This window comes from Sphaerodactylus townsendi, linkage group LG01, assembly GCF_021028975.2.
Source record: "Sphaerodactylus townsendi isolate TG3544 linkage group LG01, MPM_Stown_v2.3, whole genome shotgun sequence".
NCBI classification, from domain to species: domain Eukaryota; kingdom Metazoa; phylum Chordata; class Lepidosauria; order Squamata; family Sphaerodactylidae; genus Sphaerodactylus; species Sphaerodactylus townsendi.
The window spans coordinates 34,975,725-34,993,532 of record NC_059425.1 but is presented as its reverse complement, the minus strand read 5'-3'; the positions used below and the strand labels follow the sequence as shown (position 1 = coordinate 34,993,532).

The window sequence follows — 17,808 nt, the reverse complement described above, 5'->3', positions numbered from 1 at the left end:
ATTTGTGTATTTTAATTGTTTGTATTATTTTGTATATAAAATCAAGATGCTAAGGCTATAATGATAAATTTCATATGCACAGCTTTAAATTCATAATATAGACCCATAATTAGCAAGCCAGGCAACACCAGATCCATGTTTAGTAGTTTTTCAAATATCCATTCTTAAAACTTTTCTAACACTAGGTCCGTTCTCAAGATTAAGGTTGTATCTACTCTTGTATCTGCTGAGAGTTCTCTGGTAAATCCCCATCATAGAACTACATCTCCCATGATTCCTTTGCGAAATCTGGCCCTTTCCCACTGAGAGAGAAGTGGCTGAACTGGGAAAGGTTTGATCATTGTAACTGGTGTCTTACGATTTTCACTATTACCCCACACCTTTTGGATGTTGTATGCTATGCAATCATAAAAGGAGAAAATACTTTCTCTTTTTATTCCACATCCATTGATGCTATCCTATTTAATCAAAAGTGAGGGATGGCACCATTCATGCTATCCAGGACAGATAATGTCAATGGTCTTTCTGTTGCTGAACGTTCAGTGTTTTTGTTTTCTTAGCTGAGCTGGTTTCTGGTGCTGCTGTGTTTTTATTTATTTAATTCATTTATTTATATGCCACCTTTCTCCCCAATGGAAACTCAAAGCAGCTCACATCATTCTCCATTTTAACCTCACAACAATTCTGTGAGAAAGAGCAAGGGATCTAGCAGGAGGCTTTAGGACAGGGGTCTTCAAACTATGTCCCTCCAGATGTTCATGGACTACAATTCCCATCAGCCTCTCCCAGCATGGCCAAGTGGTAGGGCTCATGGGAATTGTAGTCTATGAACATCTGGAGGGACATAGTTTGAAGATCCCTGCTTTAGGAGGTATGAAATTCCCTGATATGAGATTTCTGGACATCACCCCCTCCCCAAGGAAATTGAGGATTGGGTTTCAGATGATAATCTGGTAGTCCTTTCAGAGAGGAAGAGGTGGGGCGAAGCAGTAGTTGTTGAAGGAAATCGCTGTGTAGCAGAGTAACGCTTGTGCTTTAAAAATATAGTTCCACTTTGGTGTGGTTTTCCTGTCAGCTGTGCTAATGGTGGCGGGTGGGGGGGGGGGGGGTTGGTTAGGCAAAAGTGGCACCAGGGCATACTACTTTGCTTTCAGCAGTGAGGAACAATAACAAGCTACCACTCATTTGAAATATGAGAAGGGCTTTGAGATCAGAGGATGTGACTTTCAGGCATTCATGTGCCTATAATTATCAGGAGTTCTGAGCCACAGACCTTGAGGTAGAGGGAGGAGCCTAGGGGATAGAATCATAGAGTGGGAAGGGGGTCCTTCAGGTCATCTAGTCCAACCTCCTGCTCAGTGCAGCCTAAATTATCTTTGAAGGTTACCAGTGAGGGAGAACTCACCACCTCCCTAGACAGCCGTTGCTGAACAATTCTTACTGTGCATTCCCCACCCACCCACCCACCCCATTGTCCAGCTGGTATCTTTCTGCCTGTAGTTTAAACCCATTATTGCAAGTCCTTTCCTTGATAAATGGTGGTCTTTGGCAGATCAGGAACTTGATAGGATAAGAATGACAACTAATGAAGTTTGGTCACAGGGATGAAAACAGATAGGTCAAGGGGCTGAGCCTATTCATGCCTGGTGGCTCAGAGTGGAGTTTGTCAGACATGGAATCAACCAAACAAAGTAATTGATTTTCAGTTCTGGCCTCTCCCTGAGATTTTATTTTGTACTTGTGAGGCCGTAACAAGACCTGAAATCTTGACAATGCTACGTATTTATTTAGATATTTATTTCCCTGTTTTACCCAGTGGGGATCCAAAGTAGCTTATAACAAAATCCTCCCCTCCTCTATTTTATCCTCACAAACAACCCTGTAAAGTAGGTTAGGCTCAGACTGACAGTGTATGTGTGTGATTGGCTTAAGGTCATCCCATAAACTTCCATGACAGAATGGGAATTTGAATCTATCAGACCTTAGTCCATTTGATCTGAACACCAGTAGCTGTATTTTCCCGCCAAAAAAACCCAAGTCCTGTATGTGTGTTATGTCAGAAAAAGAAACGTGTTATGCTTGGAACAGAAGCATTCTCTTCTATCTTCATTCATGGTTGCTGGCCAGCTTTTTGCTTTAAAAATCATTGTTCTTTTTTTCTGCTACTCCTCCTATTCTCAATTTTCAGACAGAAGCAAGATTGCAAGTTTCTGTGGGTGGGTAAGGATGAACCTACCTTAGTTTCTTGAAAACTCCAAACCTCCTTGATTCATCACCATTTTCACATCCCTTGGTGCTGATTTGTAATGGATGAGATTTGCTTAGAGAAGGAGAAGAAAATGCTACCAAAGTGACTGTATGAAATACTGCACTGATTCAATGAGCAAATGAATGTGGTTTCTTAGTGGCTGCTGTTGGCTACCACCAGATTGGCTGCTCACTCTTTGCTCAGTTAAAAGTGGCACAAAATCTTTCTTACTATTGGTTGTGGTGGGTTTTCTGGGCTGTGTGGCCGTGGTCTGGTAGATCACACAGCCCGGAAAATCCACCACAACCAATTGAATCCGGCCATGAAAGCCTTCGACAATACATTCTTTCTTAATAGTTGTTCTCTTTTGTTTTGGAATTCCATGTCATTAGACAAGTTTAGCCAATCACTGCTAGAGGCCTTGCTACCACATCTCTCCAGAGGATTTCAGTGTAGATCATAAACCAGTTCTGTGTGTTTGTGTATGCATGTGTTCCACAAAGTCACAGCTGACTTATGGTGACTTGTAGAGTTATCAAGAAGCCCTGACCTGGATGCTGCAGGCTAGCTCGATTTCATCAGATTTCCAAAGCTGAGCATGGTAAGTCCTGGTAACTATTTGGATGGGAGACCACCAAGGAATGTCAGGGTTGCTAGACAGGAGAAAGTAATGGCAACCCACCTCTGTTAGTCTCTTGTCTTGAAAGCTCACGAGGTCACCATACATCTGCTGTGACTTTATGGCACTTTGCAGACATACAGGAATTTCAAGAGACATTCAGAAGTGATTTGCTATTGCTTTCCTCTTTATGGACTGAAAGAGTTCTGAAAGAACTGTGACTGGCCCAAGGAATGCCAGCAGGCTTCATGTGGAAGAGTGGGGAATGGAACCTGGTTTCCAGAGCAGAGTCGGTCGCTTTTAACCTCTACACCATGCTGGCTATCAAACAAGTCTGATCAAGCATGAGTCCTGTTACATCAGTGGGAAGAAAAGCAGGCGGATATCCTGCCCCCCCCTTTCCATATATGGTTCTCTTGGGCAAGCCTGTCATCACCCTTTTCAAACAGTCAAATGCTCCAAGGTTATTTGTAATATAGAACAGAAGTTATGCCCTTCTAACTCTGTTGAAGTAAATGGTCTTAGAACAGTGAAAATCTCTTTGCTGTAATTCTCTGCACTATCAGATCTTGGAGACGTACCAGAGACATAACTGGATGTTTTAAGGATGTTTTAATTTTTTAGCAAGAACAAGAGCTGACACCCCTCCCCCCAATATCAAGATGTTAATAAAGATCTTAGTTCTAAGCACCAAACAATGAAACCTTCAAATGTGACTTTGGAATCAGCTTTAGGGAAAGCAACATGCTTGATTATTAAGTGGTTAGTATTAGATGTAGAAATTCTAATCTAAAAAATGTGAATTTCATATTTCCAATGCTTAGATCACAAAATTTGTTTGGGGACAGTGTGCTTGCAGAACTCTTAGTACAGTGCCTAATTACTACTCTGATTTAGCATTCCCCTTCATTCATGAAGACATATTAAATTACACTGCTTCATTAATTAGCTATTGGGTGGCGGATGTTGCAAAGGAAATCCAAAACTGTAACTAAACCTGTACCATGTTTTGTTCCACAAATTGGTTCATTTTTAATCTGAACAGATTCTGCTCTTCAGTAGGCAGAAGTCCAGCCAGATTCCATGATTCTGATGTGTGCAATTTATACAACTGTGTAAGTGATTTTTAAAGCCACAGAAACCTATCACTGTTATCTCTAGTTGTACATTGTATATTTCACCTTGTTAGTAAAGGATCCCTCTCCCTCCTCTCCAAAATGAAAAGGGAAGTTTCTAACTTCTCAGTGAAGGCATGTTTTTGTTTGTAGCTAATTTTCTGTCTCTAATGATCAGATCTGTTAACCTGATCTTCCTTTAATAATCCATTCGTTGATAATTTGTGCAAAAGCTAAGGGTTGCATACCCAAGCTCTGTAGAACAGACCTATATTAATTACAAAGTCATTCAGTGACATGATTCTCTAGATATATGGGCAGTGTGAAGTTAAATTGATAAAATAGTCATTCTCTCTCAGGAAGGATCTCCTGGACTTGTGGGATATTTGAAAGAAAATTCCTACTAGATCACACCAAAATACAACCCCTAATATTATTTTGTGAGAAGCCATGGTGGTTAGATGAATATAAAACTAGCTGAATTTCTCTCTTCCCCTGATAACAGACCAGGTGATTGGGAGCAACAGCCGCAGAAGGCCATTGCGTTCACATCCTACATGTGAGCTCCCAAAGGCACCTGGTGGGCCACTGCGAGTAGCAGAGAGCTGGACTAGATGGACTTTGGTCTGATCCAGCTGGCTTGTTCTTTTGTTCTTATGTTCTTATACTTCTAAAAATCTGCCCCTGATAGTAGAGATGTCCTTAGGGGCACAGTGGAATGCAGTGGAAGGGGGACACACAGCTTAAGGGTAAGTCAGCAGAAATTGCCCCACCTCATTTTTTGTGAATATGTCTGTCTATAAACCCTTGAACTCATGAACCTGTCTTTTCCAGAATTGGACCTTTGGTCCACCAAGATCAGTATCATCTAGTATGACTGGCAGCACCTCCCCAGGCTCTCAGACATAGGTCTTTCACATTACCTGCTCAAGGCATATCTGTCGAAAACAGTGCCATGGGCAAGCACTACAGCACACCGCACTCCCAAACTCCATGTGAAGTTCAGGGGCAGGGCATGCCTGTTCAATGCTCAGTTCTCCTGGGTCAAGCTTTAAACTTCAACCTTTGGAGGTAGAGCTTGTGGTGTGTGTGTGTGTGTAACCAGTAGTATACAGCTGGAGCTGGCCAGACCCAGTGGCCAAGTGTCAACAATAGGATTCAAGCCTGTCATTTAAATCTCGACTGAGCCAGGTTGAGCCCAGCACCAAACGGAGTGCTTGGTGTGACCAACTCCAGCTTGATCCTGCTGGCTCTACCCCCAAGCTCTACCTGACTGGTTTGCTAACAAGCTGAAAATATATTATGTGGAACTTAGAGATAACAGTGAGACTAAGCCAAGTGGTGCGTCCCGTGCCCAAACTCCACATGGAGTTTGGTGGGATGAGCCTTGTGGAATGCTGGCCAGGTTCAGTATTCAACTGTACCTGGTCTTGAGCTCCACATAGAGTTCAGGGGGTGGGGCACAGTCACCCCCAGAAATTGTGGGTGTGGGCTGGTGCCCTTTGAGAGGTGGTACCTGAGCCATGAGCCCTTCATTTCCCCACCCTAAACACGCCTCTACACTGACTTCCTGATCCTTTTATGACATAGAGCTGCTTCTGCATGAAACCTTCTGCATGCAAAAGAGATGCCCTACAACTGAGCCGTGTTTTCTTCTTGCTACAGCCCCTCATGTTGCATCCCAATCTGTTACTCTAACCCTCATAAACTTGCCTTGTGAGTAAATGTGCGGAACATGGCACAAGGTCTGCTATGCATGTGCTATGTCACAATTTATTGTGTTACTGCAACCTAACATGGTTTAAAGGTGTGATTCTTCTGAACTGCCCATCATTACTGTTGTGTTACTGCAACCTTACATGGTTTAAAGGTGTGATTCTTCTGAAGTTCCAATTTTTCATGGGGCTAGAGTTCCAATTTTTCATGGGGCTAGGGTACTGTGTTAAATAGCTAGACATAAGTAAATAGGCATGAGGTGTGTGTAGCTCCAAATAGTTGAGATCAGAACAGGCCCCCTGTTAAGGGAAAGTGCACTCTAGAGTTCACTGGTCTCTGGGGCAGGCTGTTGTTGAATGGATTGCTCTGTCACATTAGCGGCAGCCTACACTGTCTCTGACTAGAAAAGGTCAGTGTCTTGGAGTGAGTGGGCCCAGTGAATGTGTGCCTTGAAGTTCCTTATGAAATTTCTAGAGATTCTTGGGCATTCTTTCAGTTGACACCATGGATATAGAAGGAAAATACTAGAGTTTCAATTCATTGCAGTCCTTGTTGGCACTTCTGGTCTAAAATTGAGCTTATTTCTTGCTCTGACTTCCAGTGCAAATTAGGGAGGATTTTGACCATAGATCTGCTGAGGCCTAAGAATGATAGCCCTCATGGATAATCATGGCCAATAGAGGTTTTCATTGCTTACCAGAAGAACAGATTGGGTATTTAGTCTTTTTCTGTTATTCTTATAGAGTCCCCTTCATCCTTCACCAGCCAAGCATTCACTCAGTTTAGGATCATACTGGGTGTGTCCAGTTTCTCCCCCATCCTTCTATCTTTTCTTGAAAGAAGAGACCTTGGTCTTCACATTCGTTTTCACTGACATAGTGTGACTGAGTTGTCTTCCTGAGGTGCACAGTAAAATTATGTGTCAGAGGTAAGTTGAGGTGGATTCCAGAAAGACCAGGAAGGAAGTTGAATGGGTAGTACTACTGATGAGAATGAGGAACCAGAGGAAGACTTGTGGGACCTGGAAGTCGCCAGGGCAAGACAAAGAGTCCATGTGCTTTATCTGCTAGGATGGTGAAAGTGAACACTGAGAGAGTGAGATTTATAAGGCCTGGAAAGGGAAGGCTAATAAGATAGATGGAACAAGGCAAATAGCTGGTAACATTCCTTGAAATCCAGGAGGTTTCTGGCATGTCTTTGGCAAAATTAGTAGTCCTCAATAGTACTTTCAAGACTTGGAGTAACCTGCCTGGAACTCTTGCACCGAGGCAATCAGATTAATTCCTCAATGTATGTTAGTTAGGGCAGAGAAGTAATGCCCCTCCTCTTGCCCAAAAGGACCAGTTGTACATGCTGCAAAACTGTTCACAGATTGCATAACCTCAAGTAGCAGGGTAGTGTTCCCCCCACATCAAACCCTTCCAGAGGAAAAGGAAAGTTCTTGCATGCAGAAAAGTCACATGGCAAGGAGGCATACCCTGAGTTATTTTATTTGTTTGTTTATGGAATGTATATCCTGCTTTCCTACATGAGGAAATACAACTCCAGTTGTTTATTATACTAATGGTAAAATGTATATTGATGGTAAAATTTAAAAAATATTATTTTTATATATTATTATTATTATATAAGAAGCATGAACTAAATCATCGATAAGACCAGTCATGTAACACAGCAGCATCTTAAAACAAAACAGGAAAATCCATTAATGTCAAAGACCTTCCATGCTATGGATATCTTTAGATAATGATGAAAAGTGAACAGTGATGGTGCCATTTGAACGTCAGTGGGCAGCAGGTTTGCTAGTTCCAGGTTGGAAAGTTCCTGGAGATTTGGGGATGATTCCTGAGGAACATGAGGTTTGAGGTGGGAAGGGATGTAATGCCACAGAGTCAGCCCTCTTAAGCTGCCATCTTCTTCAGGGAAGCTGATATCTGTCAGGTGTAATTCCTGGAGGTTAACAACCTTAATGGGCAGACACTTCAAAACCTGAGGATAGTAGCTGGAAAGTTTCTGTCAGTTGTACCAGCAAGCTTCCCTCAGGTACTGTGGGCTTCCAAAACAGAATTCTGTCAATTGCTGTGGGAAAGTTCATCAAAAAGAATTCTGATCCCGCAATGAAGCTCAAACAATGAAACTTGTGGGGAATATACATGACTATAAAGGTGTCACCGGTCACCTTACATTTTTTCCCTTTTTTGGTTTGCTGACACACTACTTAGATTGGCAGGTCTCAAGCAGAGGTCTCTCATATCACCTACCACCTGGTCTTTTTAGCTGGAGATGCCAGGGATTGAACTTCGAACCTTCTGCATGCAAAGTAAATGCTCCACTGTTAAGCCACAGCCTCTCCCCATAAAGTTATCATTCAGGTACTTTGGATCTAAAGTGCTTTGACCAAACCAACCCTCAGTTAAGCAGCAGTTGAAAAAGCCCATATGATGTAGTGGTTAGAGTGTTAGAACTGCGGGCCTTCTCTGCTGTGGCATGTTGAGTGACCTTAGACCAGCTGTGTATTCTCAACCTAATATACCTTATTTTGACTGTAAAGGTAAAATGACGCCAGGGAGACTTGCAGTGTTGGTTGTTTTGGGTCCCTATTGGACCCAAAGTGGGATATAACCATTTAAAATGAATAATAAATGCGTAATATGATCAGGGCCCAGAGCTGAACTTTTAAGATATTCTTATGACCTCACAAGGAAGGAATAATTAAATAAAGCTGTGAGAAATATTCTTTCCAGAAAGCTTGAAACTGCCACTGATAGGCTTCTCAGGAGGCAGAATTATATATTACCTACAGTCATGTAATTATTTTTCCTGACATGTATTCTGAATCAGACTCTTACCATGGTGTTGCTGCAAAATGCCTTGGACCCATAATGTGTGTGGGTGTGGTTGGGCACATCTTGATGTGTTTGGAAGGATGTGGGCATTTTTAACCTCTTAAGATTTCATTTCTTTTCTTTTTTTGAAAGAACAATATATACACACATACACACTATAGTTGTCATCCAGATGGGGCCTAGCGATTTCCTACTGTTACAACTGGTCTCCAGATGACAGGCCAGTTCCCCCTGGAGAAAATGGCTGCTTTGGAAGTCCCTTCCCTCCCCAGACTCTATGACGTTCTGCCTTGCTGAGGAGGTCCCTTCCCTTCCCTCCCCAGACCCCACCTGCTCCAGGCTTCGCCCCAAAATCTCCAGGTGTTTCCTCAGCCGGAGCTGGCAGCCCTAGTTATACAGACAAAAATTAGGGCAAATTATTCAGTGCTATTTAATCTTGCTGCCAACTAATCTGAATGTGATTGGGGATATTCTGACTGTTATGACTCACTGTAATTGATGTGATATTTTCATTTAAATTCACACTTGGTTAACCACTATTATTTTCTTTGCTGTGGATTTGTTACATTATGATATTAGTTGTTTACAATTGACCATTCATTCCAGAATATTTTAAATTTCCCCTGCCCCCCCCCCCCCCTTTGCTCTTTTAAAAAATGTTCTCTTTCTGTTTGTGGCTCTTTCAAGGAACATAGAATCATTTTTCTTTATTTAAAGCTATTTATATATTTTTAAAATCATTTATCTTCCCTAAAGTTACTAGCCTCCAGGTGGTGGCAAGAGAGCTCCTGGAATTACAATTTATCTTCAGGCTACAGAGATCTTCCCCTGGAGAAAATAGTTGCTTTGGAAGGTGGACTGGATGACATTATACCCCGATGAGGACCCAGACCCTGCTCTCCCTAGACCAGTGGTGGCGAACCTATGGCACGGGTGCCAGAGGTGGCACTCAGAGCCCTTTCTGTGGGCACGCGTGCACACACACATCTAGGCTGGCCTGGGCCACTGGACTTGATGTGCATGCACCTCAGCGAGCAGGGAGGACTCGGCTGGCGGGCCTGGTGCCTGTGCTCCAGGTGGCTGCTGCCCGGGGGGGGTGGGGAGGCAGCAGAGATGCTAGAGAGGTGCAGAGTGGCACATGTGGGACTTGCTGGCCCCTGCTTGAGGGGGTTATTCAGGTTAAATTGCTGCATTGGCACTTTGCGATGAATAAGTGAGTTTTGGGTTGCAATTTGGGCACTCGGTCTCAAAAAGGTTCGCCATCACTGCCCTAGACTCCACTTTCAAAATCTCCAGGAATTTCCCAGCCAGGAGCTGGCAACCCTACTCTTTCCATATTGGAATCTTCAAGGCATTTAACAGTAGCAACTAAATGCAGAGAAAATGCAAAGTGTAAAAACATCAGTTGACATTGATAGGACAGCACTAAATGGATATAATTGCAGCATAAAAATCAGGCAGGTTAACTATATTAACTATATCCTCACCTTGGCAAGAGGTTGACTTCTTGAGGCAAGGAATTTAAGCGCCTAAGTACCATACTTCAGTTGGAGTAGAACCTAGATCAGGGCCCTGAAACCAGTTAAAAGTAAAAAATGGTGCTTCAAATCTGAGCTTGGTCATAAACTGAAAGCCCATTTTGAATACTTTGGACAAGCTGAGTTGTTTTTAACTTTATTGTTTTTTTCTCACATTAAAGGTGGTCATGAGCCATACATCGAAATACGTGAGCAGCCTAGACAAAGAGGCATGCGTTTCCGTTACCAGTGTGAGGGACGATCAGCTGGCAGCATTCTAGGCGAGCACAGCACTGATATCAACCGGACTTTCCCAACTATACAGGTATCCCTATTTTTTCACTGCGGGTTTTTTTTAAAAAAGGTCTTTATCAGAGATTTTTGCTCAGCAGGCAAAGGGAAGAGGGTTTAGATGCAGCCAATGTTATGCATGTTTACTCAAAAGTAAGTCACACTCTGTTTATTGTCTATTATGCATTATTAAGTGTGACTAAGGCTGCCATCCAAGAACAAATAAGCAGATCTCTGGTCTCTTTCTCTGTGCAAAATGTACTGGGAAGTTTGGGGGTGGGGGTGGGGATAAATTCAGCCTTCTTGTTTGGATTACCTGATCATTTTAGAGTTGCCAGAGAAATCCTCATCCATGGCCCACCAGGTTTTTCCATTGCAGATATAGCACTGAGAAGCTTAAAGATGGCAGAGCCAGGCTAGCTCAAAAACAAGAACCTCCCTTTGTCTTAGGCAACCTTTTGCAAGAGAAAGGGATGGTTTTGATTACCCCGTGTCTCCATTCCTGTCTCACAGCACCTATTCTGAGGGGCACTCAAGACAAATAGCAGCATCCTAGAAAACCAATTCTGATTTAGATTTTGTTAAAATAAATATAGTTGGTTAGAGTAATGGATTCGCTTAAAACAAGAATACCTATTTGGAAGCTCTTTTGGTATGTCACTGCAGCACTGATCAATATATCCTGCAGACCAAATTTCAAAATGAACTGCAAAATTCCATTTCAACATTGAACTTCAACTATAATTTAGTAAATTGTAAGCTATGTAATGCTTCAGAATTTTCCACCTTCCAGTGTTTATGATTGGCCACAGTTCCCATGGCAGCCATTTTGTTGTGGTGCCTTCGCTCAGTTCTTAAAACTCCAAAAGTGCCCATTGTCTCAACAAGGTTGGGACCCCAGAAATAGAGGACTGAGGAACTGATATGTCTGTATGGGTTGCATGCTAGTATTCCTTGTGATCTTAGTTTTACCAATTAATTGAAGTGTTTGTGTGTATTAATCCCTGCATCAAAACTTGAATTGGCTTTATTAAAAGTTTATACTGACTTTTAAACGCAATCTGTCTTACCTCATTTTTGCTCACTTAAATCTAGCACAAGGACATAGGTGATAATTGGTAAGGATTTATAACATCTGTTACTCTCCCAGTCCAACAGAAGGTATAACTTTTCAATAAAAAGAACTAAGTAGACTTGTACCTTCATCCGCCATGTGTTGGACCATCTTTGTTTTAGAATGCTCTGCTTGGGTCCTAGACAGTGACGTAGGTATAGATTTTTTATGGGGGGGGATTCGGGGGATGTGGCCCCACCCCCACCCGCCCTGGGGGTGTGGCCACACCTCCACAAGCCCCGCCCCCAGCCTCCGTGCGTATAAAAGCAGCTCTCCGAGGCCAGGGATGGCAGACTCTCCACCCCGCCCCCCCCTCCAGCTGTGCTAGCTGCCGGCAGTCCCTTCTCTATTTGATGGAGATCAGTTCACTTGGAGAAAATAGCTGCTTTGGAAAATGGACTCTGAAGTCATTATACTCATTGAAGTCGCTATCATCACCAAACTCCACACTCTTTAAGCTCCGCCATCGAAATCTTCAGGTATTTCCCAACCTGGAGCTAGCAACCCTACTCTTAGAGCTGTCTCTGTGTAATTTGGATTCATGCTTTCATAGAGAGATCCCTACATGCATAATGGTCTCTGAACTGACTTTCACATTTATTTATTTATGGAATTTTTATGCTGGCTCTCCAGGGAACCTTCCTGACATTGCTTTCAAGTCAAAATAAAAACATTAAAAATTCTTAATTAAAACCCAGCATTATAAACCAACAGGCATAAAAGTATCAGTAATTAACTAGCTTAAGATAAATACCAGTTTTCAACCTGTACACTACAAAAGGGTGGCAAAAAATCATATGGTCATTTGGAACAGAATGTGAGATATTATACCCTGTATTTCACATTAAGGTATTAAAGAGGCTAATGGTGCTCTCAGACAATTCAGTGGGTGCCTTTCTTTTGAATTTTATTGTTAGTGGGGAGCAGGGGCAGAAATTGTGTCTTGAAGTTCCCTTCTTTATGAATCTCTTTTTTAAAAACCCAAGATTCACCCCTGGGAACATCCATCAAGGGAGATTGTTTTAGAGTTCTGATCAATTAATATGTGTTTCAGCTCCATGGCAGGGTTAGTGATTCAATTTATTTTTAAAACTAAGGATAATTGACAATAATACTAATAAACTTGTTCTTTCTCTTTCCCTAACAGATTTTTAACTACTTTGGGAAAATAAAAATTAGAGTAACGTTGGTAACCAAGAATGAGCCCTACAGGCCGCATCCCCACCGGCTGGTTGGAAAAGATTGTGAAAAAAGCTACTATGAAGCGGAATTTGGGCCAGACCGCAGAGTCTTGAGGTAAATAATTGGAACCAGCATGGTGTAGTGATTAAGAGCTGCAGGAATCTTATCTGGAGGACTGGATTTGATTCCCCATTCCTCCACATGAATCCTGCTGGATGACCTTGGGCTAGCCACAGTTCTCTCAAAACTCTCTCAGCCCCATCTACCTCACAAGGTACAAGTTGTGATGAGAAGAAGGGAATGTGGTTGTAAGCTGCTTTGAGTTGTCTTAAGATAGAGAAAAGTGGGGTATAAAACTGACTAAAATTAAAAAAAGATGTGGTTGAAGAAAGATGTAATATAGAAACAGATCTTAGGCTACAGTCTCCACTGTTATTGTTGCTTGATCTTTCAGCAGCTTTGAAAGATGATTTGTTGCCCCTCTGTTGCCCATGATTTGTTGCCCCACTGCCTCTGTAGCATGGAATGTGTAGCTCACTTTACACTCCAGAAACTGAAATGGGTCCAGAATGTGGAGACACAGATTCTGACAAGGACCCCATGGGGAGCCTATATGAAACTGGTGCTCTACCAGTTGCATTGGCTCCAGATTGCATTCCAAATCAAATGGTTTTGCTATTAACCTTTAAAGCTCTAAACAGACTGACCTTTGTATTTTTAGGACTGCCTCTCCCTATAACCCCCTCAGACAGAATTATGCTCTACTAGTACCAACCTTTTAGTAGTTGCTGACCCTAAAACCATCTAGATGTCTTTAACCAGATCAGACTTTGGCAGTCCTGGCTCCAACCTGGTGGAACTGTTGCCTAGTGAGACCTGGGCCCTGCTGGACTTAGCTCAACTCTGCAGGGCCTGTAAGGCAGAGGTGTTCTGCAATGCATGCAGCTGAGGACAGTGACACTAATATCTCCAACCTGACCTTCTTTCCTTCTGATGGTTGTTTTTTCCTTCTGGCAATACTATTGCATGGCTGACTGATTAGAGCATCCTCCCAAGATGGCATTATAGTACTGTGGAAAATTACATTATTGGAAAGTTATATTATGAGAGTGGTTTTAAATTATATATAATACATATAAATATATGATGTAAGCTATCCTGAACTGGGTTTACTGGGGGAGGGCTGGGATAAACAAATTTACTATTGTCTATATAAGCTATTTCCTTTGTATGCAATATCCTGTGTATGCAATTCGAGGCCTTTCATCAGGTTGTGTTGTAGTTATTGTATACAATGGAACAGTCTCTGATATTTCTGTGCACTGGTTTAGTTTCACAGACGGATTCCCAGCTTCTTAGTTCTGTTTGTTATTAACAATTGTAGACCTTTCCCATTTCTGTATCTTCTAGCTAATAAATGGTTAAGCTGGAAGCCACACTGAAATAGATCCAGTATGTCCTCTAGTAAAGCCTGCAACTGTTCCACCACTACTCTTTCAACTACCTTATCCACAAATCTGCAAATTTAATAATGGATGGTAATTGTCAGGATCAAGAGGCTTCAATGGTGTTTTTTTCAAGAGCGGCTTCCCCTCAGTCTCGTTCAGCATTCCAAAGAAAACCTCTGAGGACAGAGACAGATTAATAATGCTTCCAGGGACACTCATACTCCCCCTATATTGGTTTTTTACCAACTGGGACAGGCACGGATCAAGGAGAAAAGTGGTTGATTTCACAGCCGCCAGGACCCTCTCTACATCAGTTGATCTAATATTGGACCCAGAGGCAGCCAAGGGGCCTCTAGCTCACTTACTGTATCCCAAAAAGTGAGGAGATCACGGCGGAGCAGCAAGGTTTTATCCACAAAAAAGCCCACAAACACCTTGCAGCTAACAGTCAAATTTCTAACATTTTGAAAATCTATTGTAAGGGATGTCAAAGATAGAATTATCGTATATAATTGTGCTGGGCAAGAGCTTGTGGATGCAGTGGAGGCTGCATATAGGGTTTCTCATAAACGCCCTATGCAGTGGAGGCTGCATATAGGGTTTCTCATAAACGCCCTATAAGATCATCTTGTAGCTTCATCATGAGTCTACTGCCCTGCTCACTGTAGTAATCTGAGCTCCCAATTCTCGTCCCTTCACTCCATGGTATACCAGGGAGCTAATCTGGAGTAGGTGTGAAAAGGACATTGGGGTGTGATTCTTATAAGGACTTCCGAAAGTTCGTTGTGCCAGTGTTCCATCAGCACATCTGAGGAATCACCAGTGGTTATTGGATCGCACATTGCATTCTGGAAATCTGTGGAATCTATAAGTCTCCGCAGGTGAGCACGAATCTGCTCAGCGCCTAGCTGAGAGGAGGCTGGAGAGCTCAAATTGGCCTTCAGAGCAAAATGGTCTGACTCTTTCCATTGAGACTGGGCCCACATTCACTCCTGTGTTGTCCTGCCATGGTGTTATCTCTGTATTTCAGATATGGGCTGAGTCGGAAAGGGAGGGGCTTGCTGAAGTCTTTGTAGTGAGTTCATCACCAAAGCAGCGTTTGAACTGGTGACCTCCTAGTTCACAGCTTTACTGCTATACTGATCATATATCAGTGTGCTTGATATCAAAATGTCACAGATTTGCAACTGTTATATATCACAGTCTTTTAGCCACAGTCCTTTTAGGAGCAGCAGTGGTGTAGTGGTTAAGAGCAGGTGTACTCTAATCTGGAGGAACTGGGTTTGATTCCCTGCTCTGTTGCTTGAGCTGTGGAGGCTTATCTGGGGAATTCAGATTAGCCTGTGCACTCCACCACATGCCAGCTGGGTGACCTTGGGCTAGTCACAGTTCTTCTGAGCTCTCTCAGCCCCACCTACCTCATAGGGTGTTTGTCGTGAGGGGGGAAGGGAAAGGAGTTTGTAAGTCCCTTTGAGTCTCCTTACAGAAGAGCAAGGGGGGATATAAATCCAACTCTTCTTCTTCTTCGTCCAACATTCTTGGACAGCCATCTGCTGTGTTGTGTAATTGGTATGCTGCGTTTTAAAAGGGGACTAGTTTTAAAATGTGCAGAGCTGTAATTTAATTATTTTTGCTTGTTTGTTGATCTTATTTATACTCTGCCTGTATATTCTTTGTTCACTGCCCTGAGCCCTCCGGGGGAGGGCAGTATACAAACATAATAATAATAATAATAATAATAATAATAATAATAATAATAATAATAATAATAATAATAATAATAATAATAATAATAATAATAATGAAGGCCAACAACCAGCTAAAGATCTGGCAGCTGTGAAATCTACAATAATAATAATAATGATTATGATGATGTTTGTTTTTTCCTCTACACTTTTGTCTTGAATCCGTGTGTCACTTAGGGAAAACACTTGGTTCCTCTGATGAAGTGTTCGTTTTTGCCACTCTACTTTGCTAGTCTTATGAACTGTTGCTAGACTTTCTGTTGCTCTGGTTCAAATCTTGATTAGTAATTCAGAGACCTATAACATTTGAGTAAAGTGAGGTTTTTCTTCTGCAATAATGGCAGGCATTATGAGGCGGTTAAAAAGCTGCTTTGAGACAGAAGTGCTCAGTTAGTACAAGAAACTTGGTTTGCATTTATTTTCCTGATTTTGATATCGCGCTTTGCTGCTGTTTGGCATTCAACTTCCTATTTTGCCCTGTCCTTAGGGTGGGGATGATGTCATGGGTTTTCCATGTGGGAAAGAAATTGCTGCTAGTAGGTGGGGGGAGTCCCCCTGAAGCTGCCTTGTGATCTGATACTATCCATTGTATGCAAAGTGGGCAGCTGTCATTGCTTCTATCCAGAATCTGATGAAATCAGAAAACTGTGCGGAAGGATTTCTCTTGATTGCCAGTCTGGACATGAATCAAATCAATCGGACACATCAGTACCATTTTTATTGCTTTTGGGGGGCTTGAATTTGCAGTGATAGTTAAACTGAGGTCCAGTGGCGCCTTAAAGGCTAACAGAATTTATTCCTAAACGAGCTTTCATGGATCAGAGCTCACTTTGTCACGTTTATTTTATTTATTTTATTGCATTTATACCCTGCCTATTCCTGACCGCAGCCAGGCTCAGGATGGCTTACACATTTATAGGTGCACTGAAATATATAATCATAGGGATTATTTATAAGAATATACTAATGCCTTGGGTGGATGCGTCTGAGGAAATGAGCCTTGATTCATGGTCCGTGCAATTTGGGCGGGGGGGGGGGGGGGGGGAGGGTGAGCTGTGTAGCAATGGTACAGCTAAGTTGCCTCCTAACCAATTTGCTGCACTGTGGCCGGCTCTGGGAATAGCAGAACAAAAAGCCAGTCTGCTGACCTGGAAGGCTGGCATGGAGGGGGTGGGACAGGAACCCTGATGGACAGGATGCCTGCCATCCATTGGGGGCAGAGGAATGAGGGAGGAGAGAGCCAGCGAAGCCAGCCTAGGAAGGGGGGGAGTGGGACGATGAACTCCCAACCACTGTCCCAGCACACAGACCCCCATGATATCTGACACTGTCAGGGTGGGACCTGGCCCATTACTCTGTGATCAGTAGGCTCCCAAAGGTGCCGCATTGACATGGGGAGCACACTCTTGAGGAAAGGGTCTGGCAGGTACTCATAGGCATTCCCCCTCCCTACCCGTGTCCCTGACAGGCTCTCCCTCAATGATGTGGACGTACCCATGCCAGAGCAACGGTGAGTGTTCCAGCATTCACATGTGAAGGGATACTCCAAAGAGGAGAAGGTGCAGCATCGCTTTCTGAATTTTGAACTCCTGCTTCCCGCAAGAGTATTCTGGGTCATCATTATGTCTGAATAGATTGCCAGTTGCCAACCTGATGCACCAATCACAAGCATTGCAAAGGTACCTGTCATCCGGGGTGGTCCCAGGAATTGCACATCTGATTCAAATGGCAAATGACTATGCAGGTCCCGGGCCCCTTCTCCTGAGAGGAACCTCCAAGCTCAGCCGATGCTAAGCCCCAACATGAGCATCAGCGGCCCAGGCATGTCCTGAGACCCTGGCCCTGTGTCCTTCCTACACAGGCAGGCTGGACCAATCTCTTGAGCAACTCTCCCAGATTGAGTGACTAGATGTGGACATTATTGTGGTGTGCCTCAGGGAGCGCTGTTGTCCCCGCTGTTATTTAAC

General features: G+C 43.0%; 1 protein-coding gene across 1 annotated transcript in view; it reads left to right on the top strand.

The window, feature by feature from the left end:
• The window catches only part of REL (REL proto-oncogene, NF-kB subunit), a 48,844-nt gene that overhangs the window by 1,924 nt on the left and 29,112 nt on the right, over positions 1 to 17,808 (top strand). The window contains exons 2-3 of the mRNA XM_048507587.1: positions 10,244 to 10,386; positions 12,614 to 12,762. Of these exons, the coding sequence (XP_048363544.1) occupies positions 10,244 to 10,386; positions 12,614 to 12,762 (292 nt within the window). The remainder of the gene's footprint in view (positions 1 to 10,243; positions 10,387 to 12,613; positions 12,763 to 17,808) is intronic.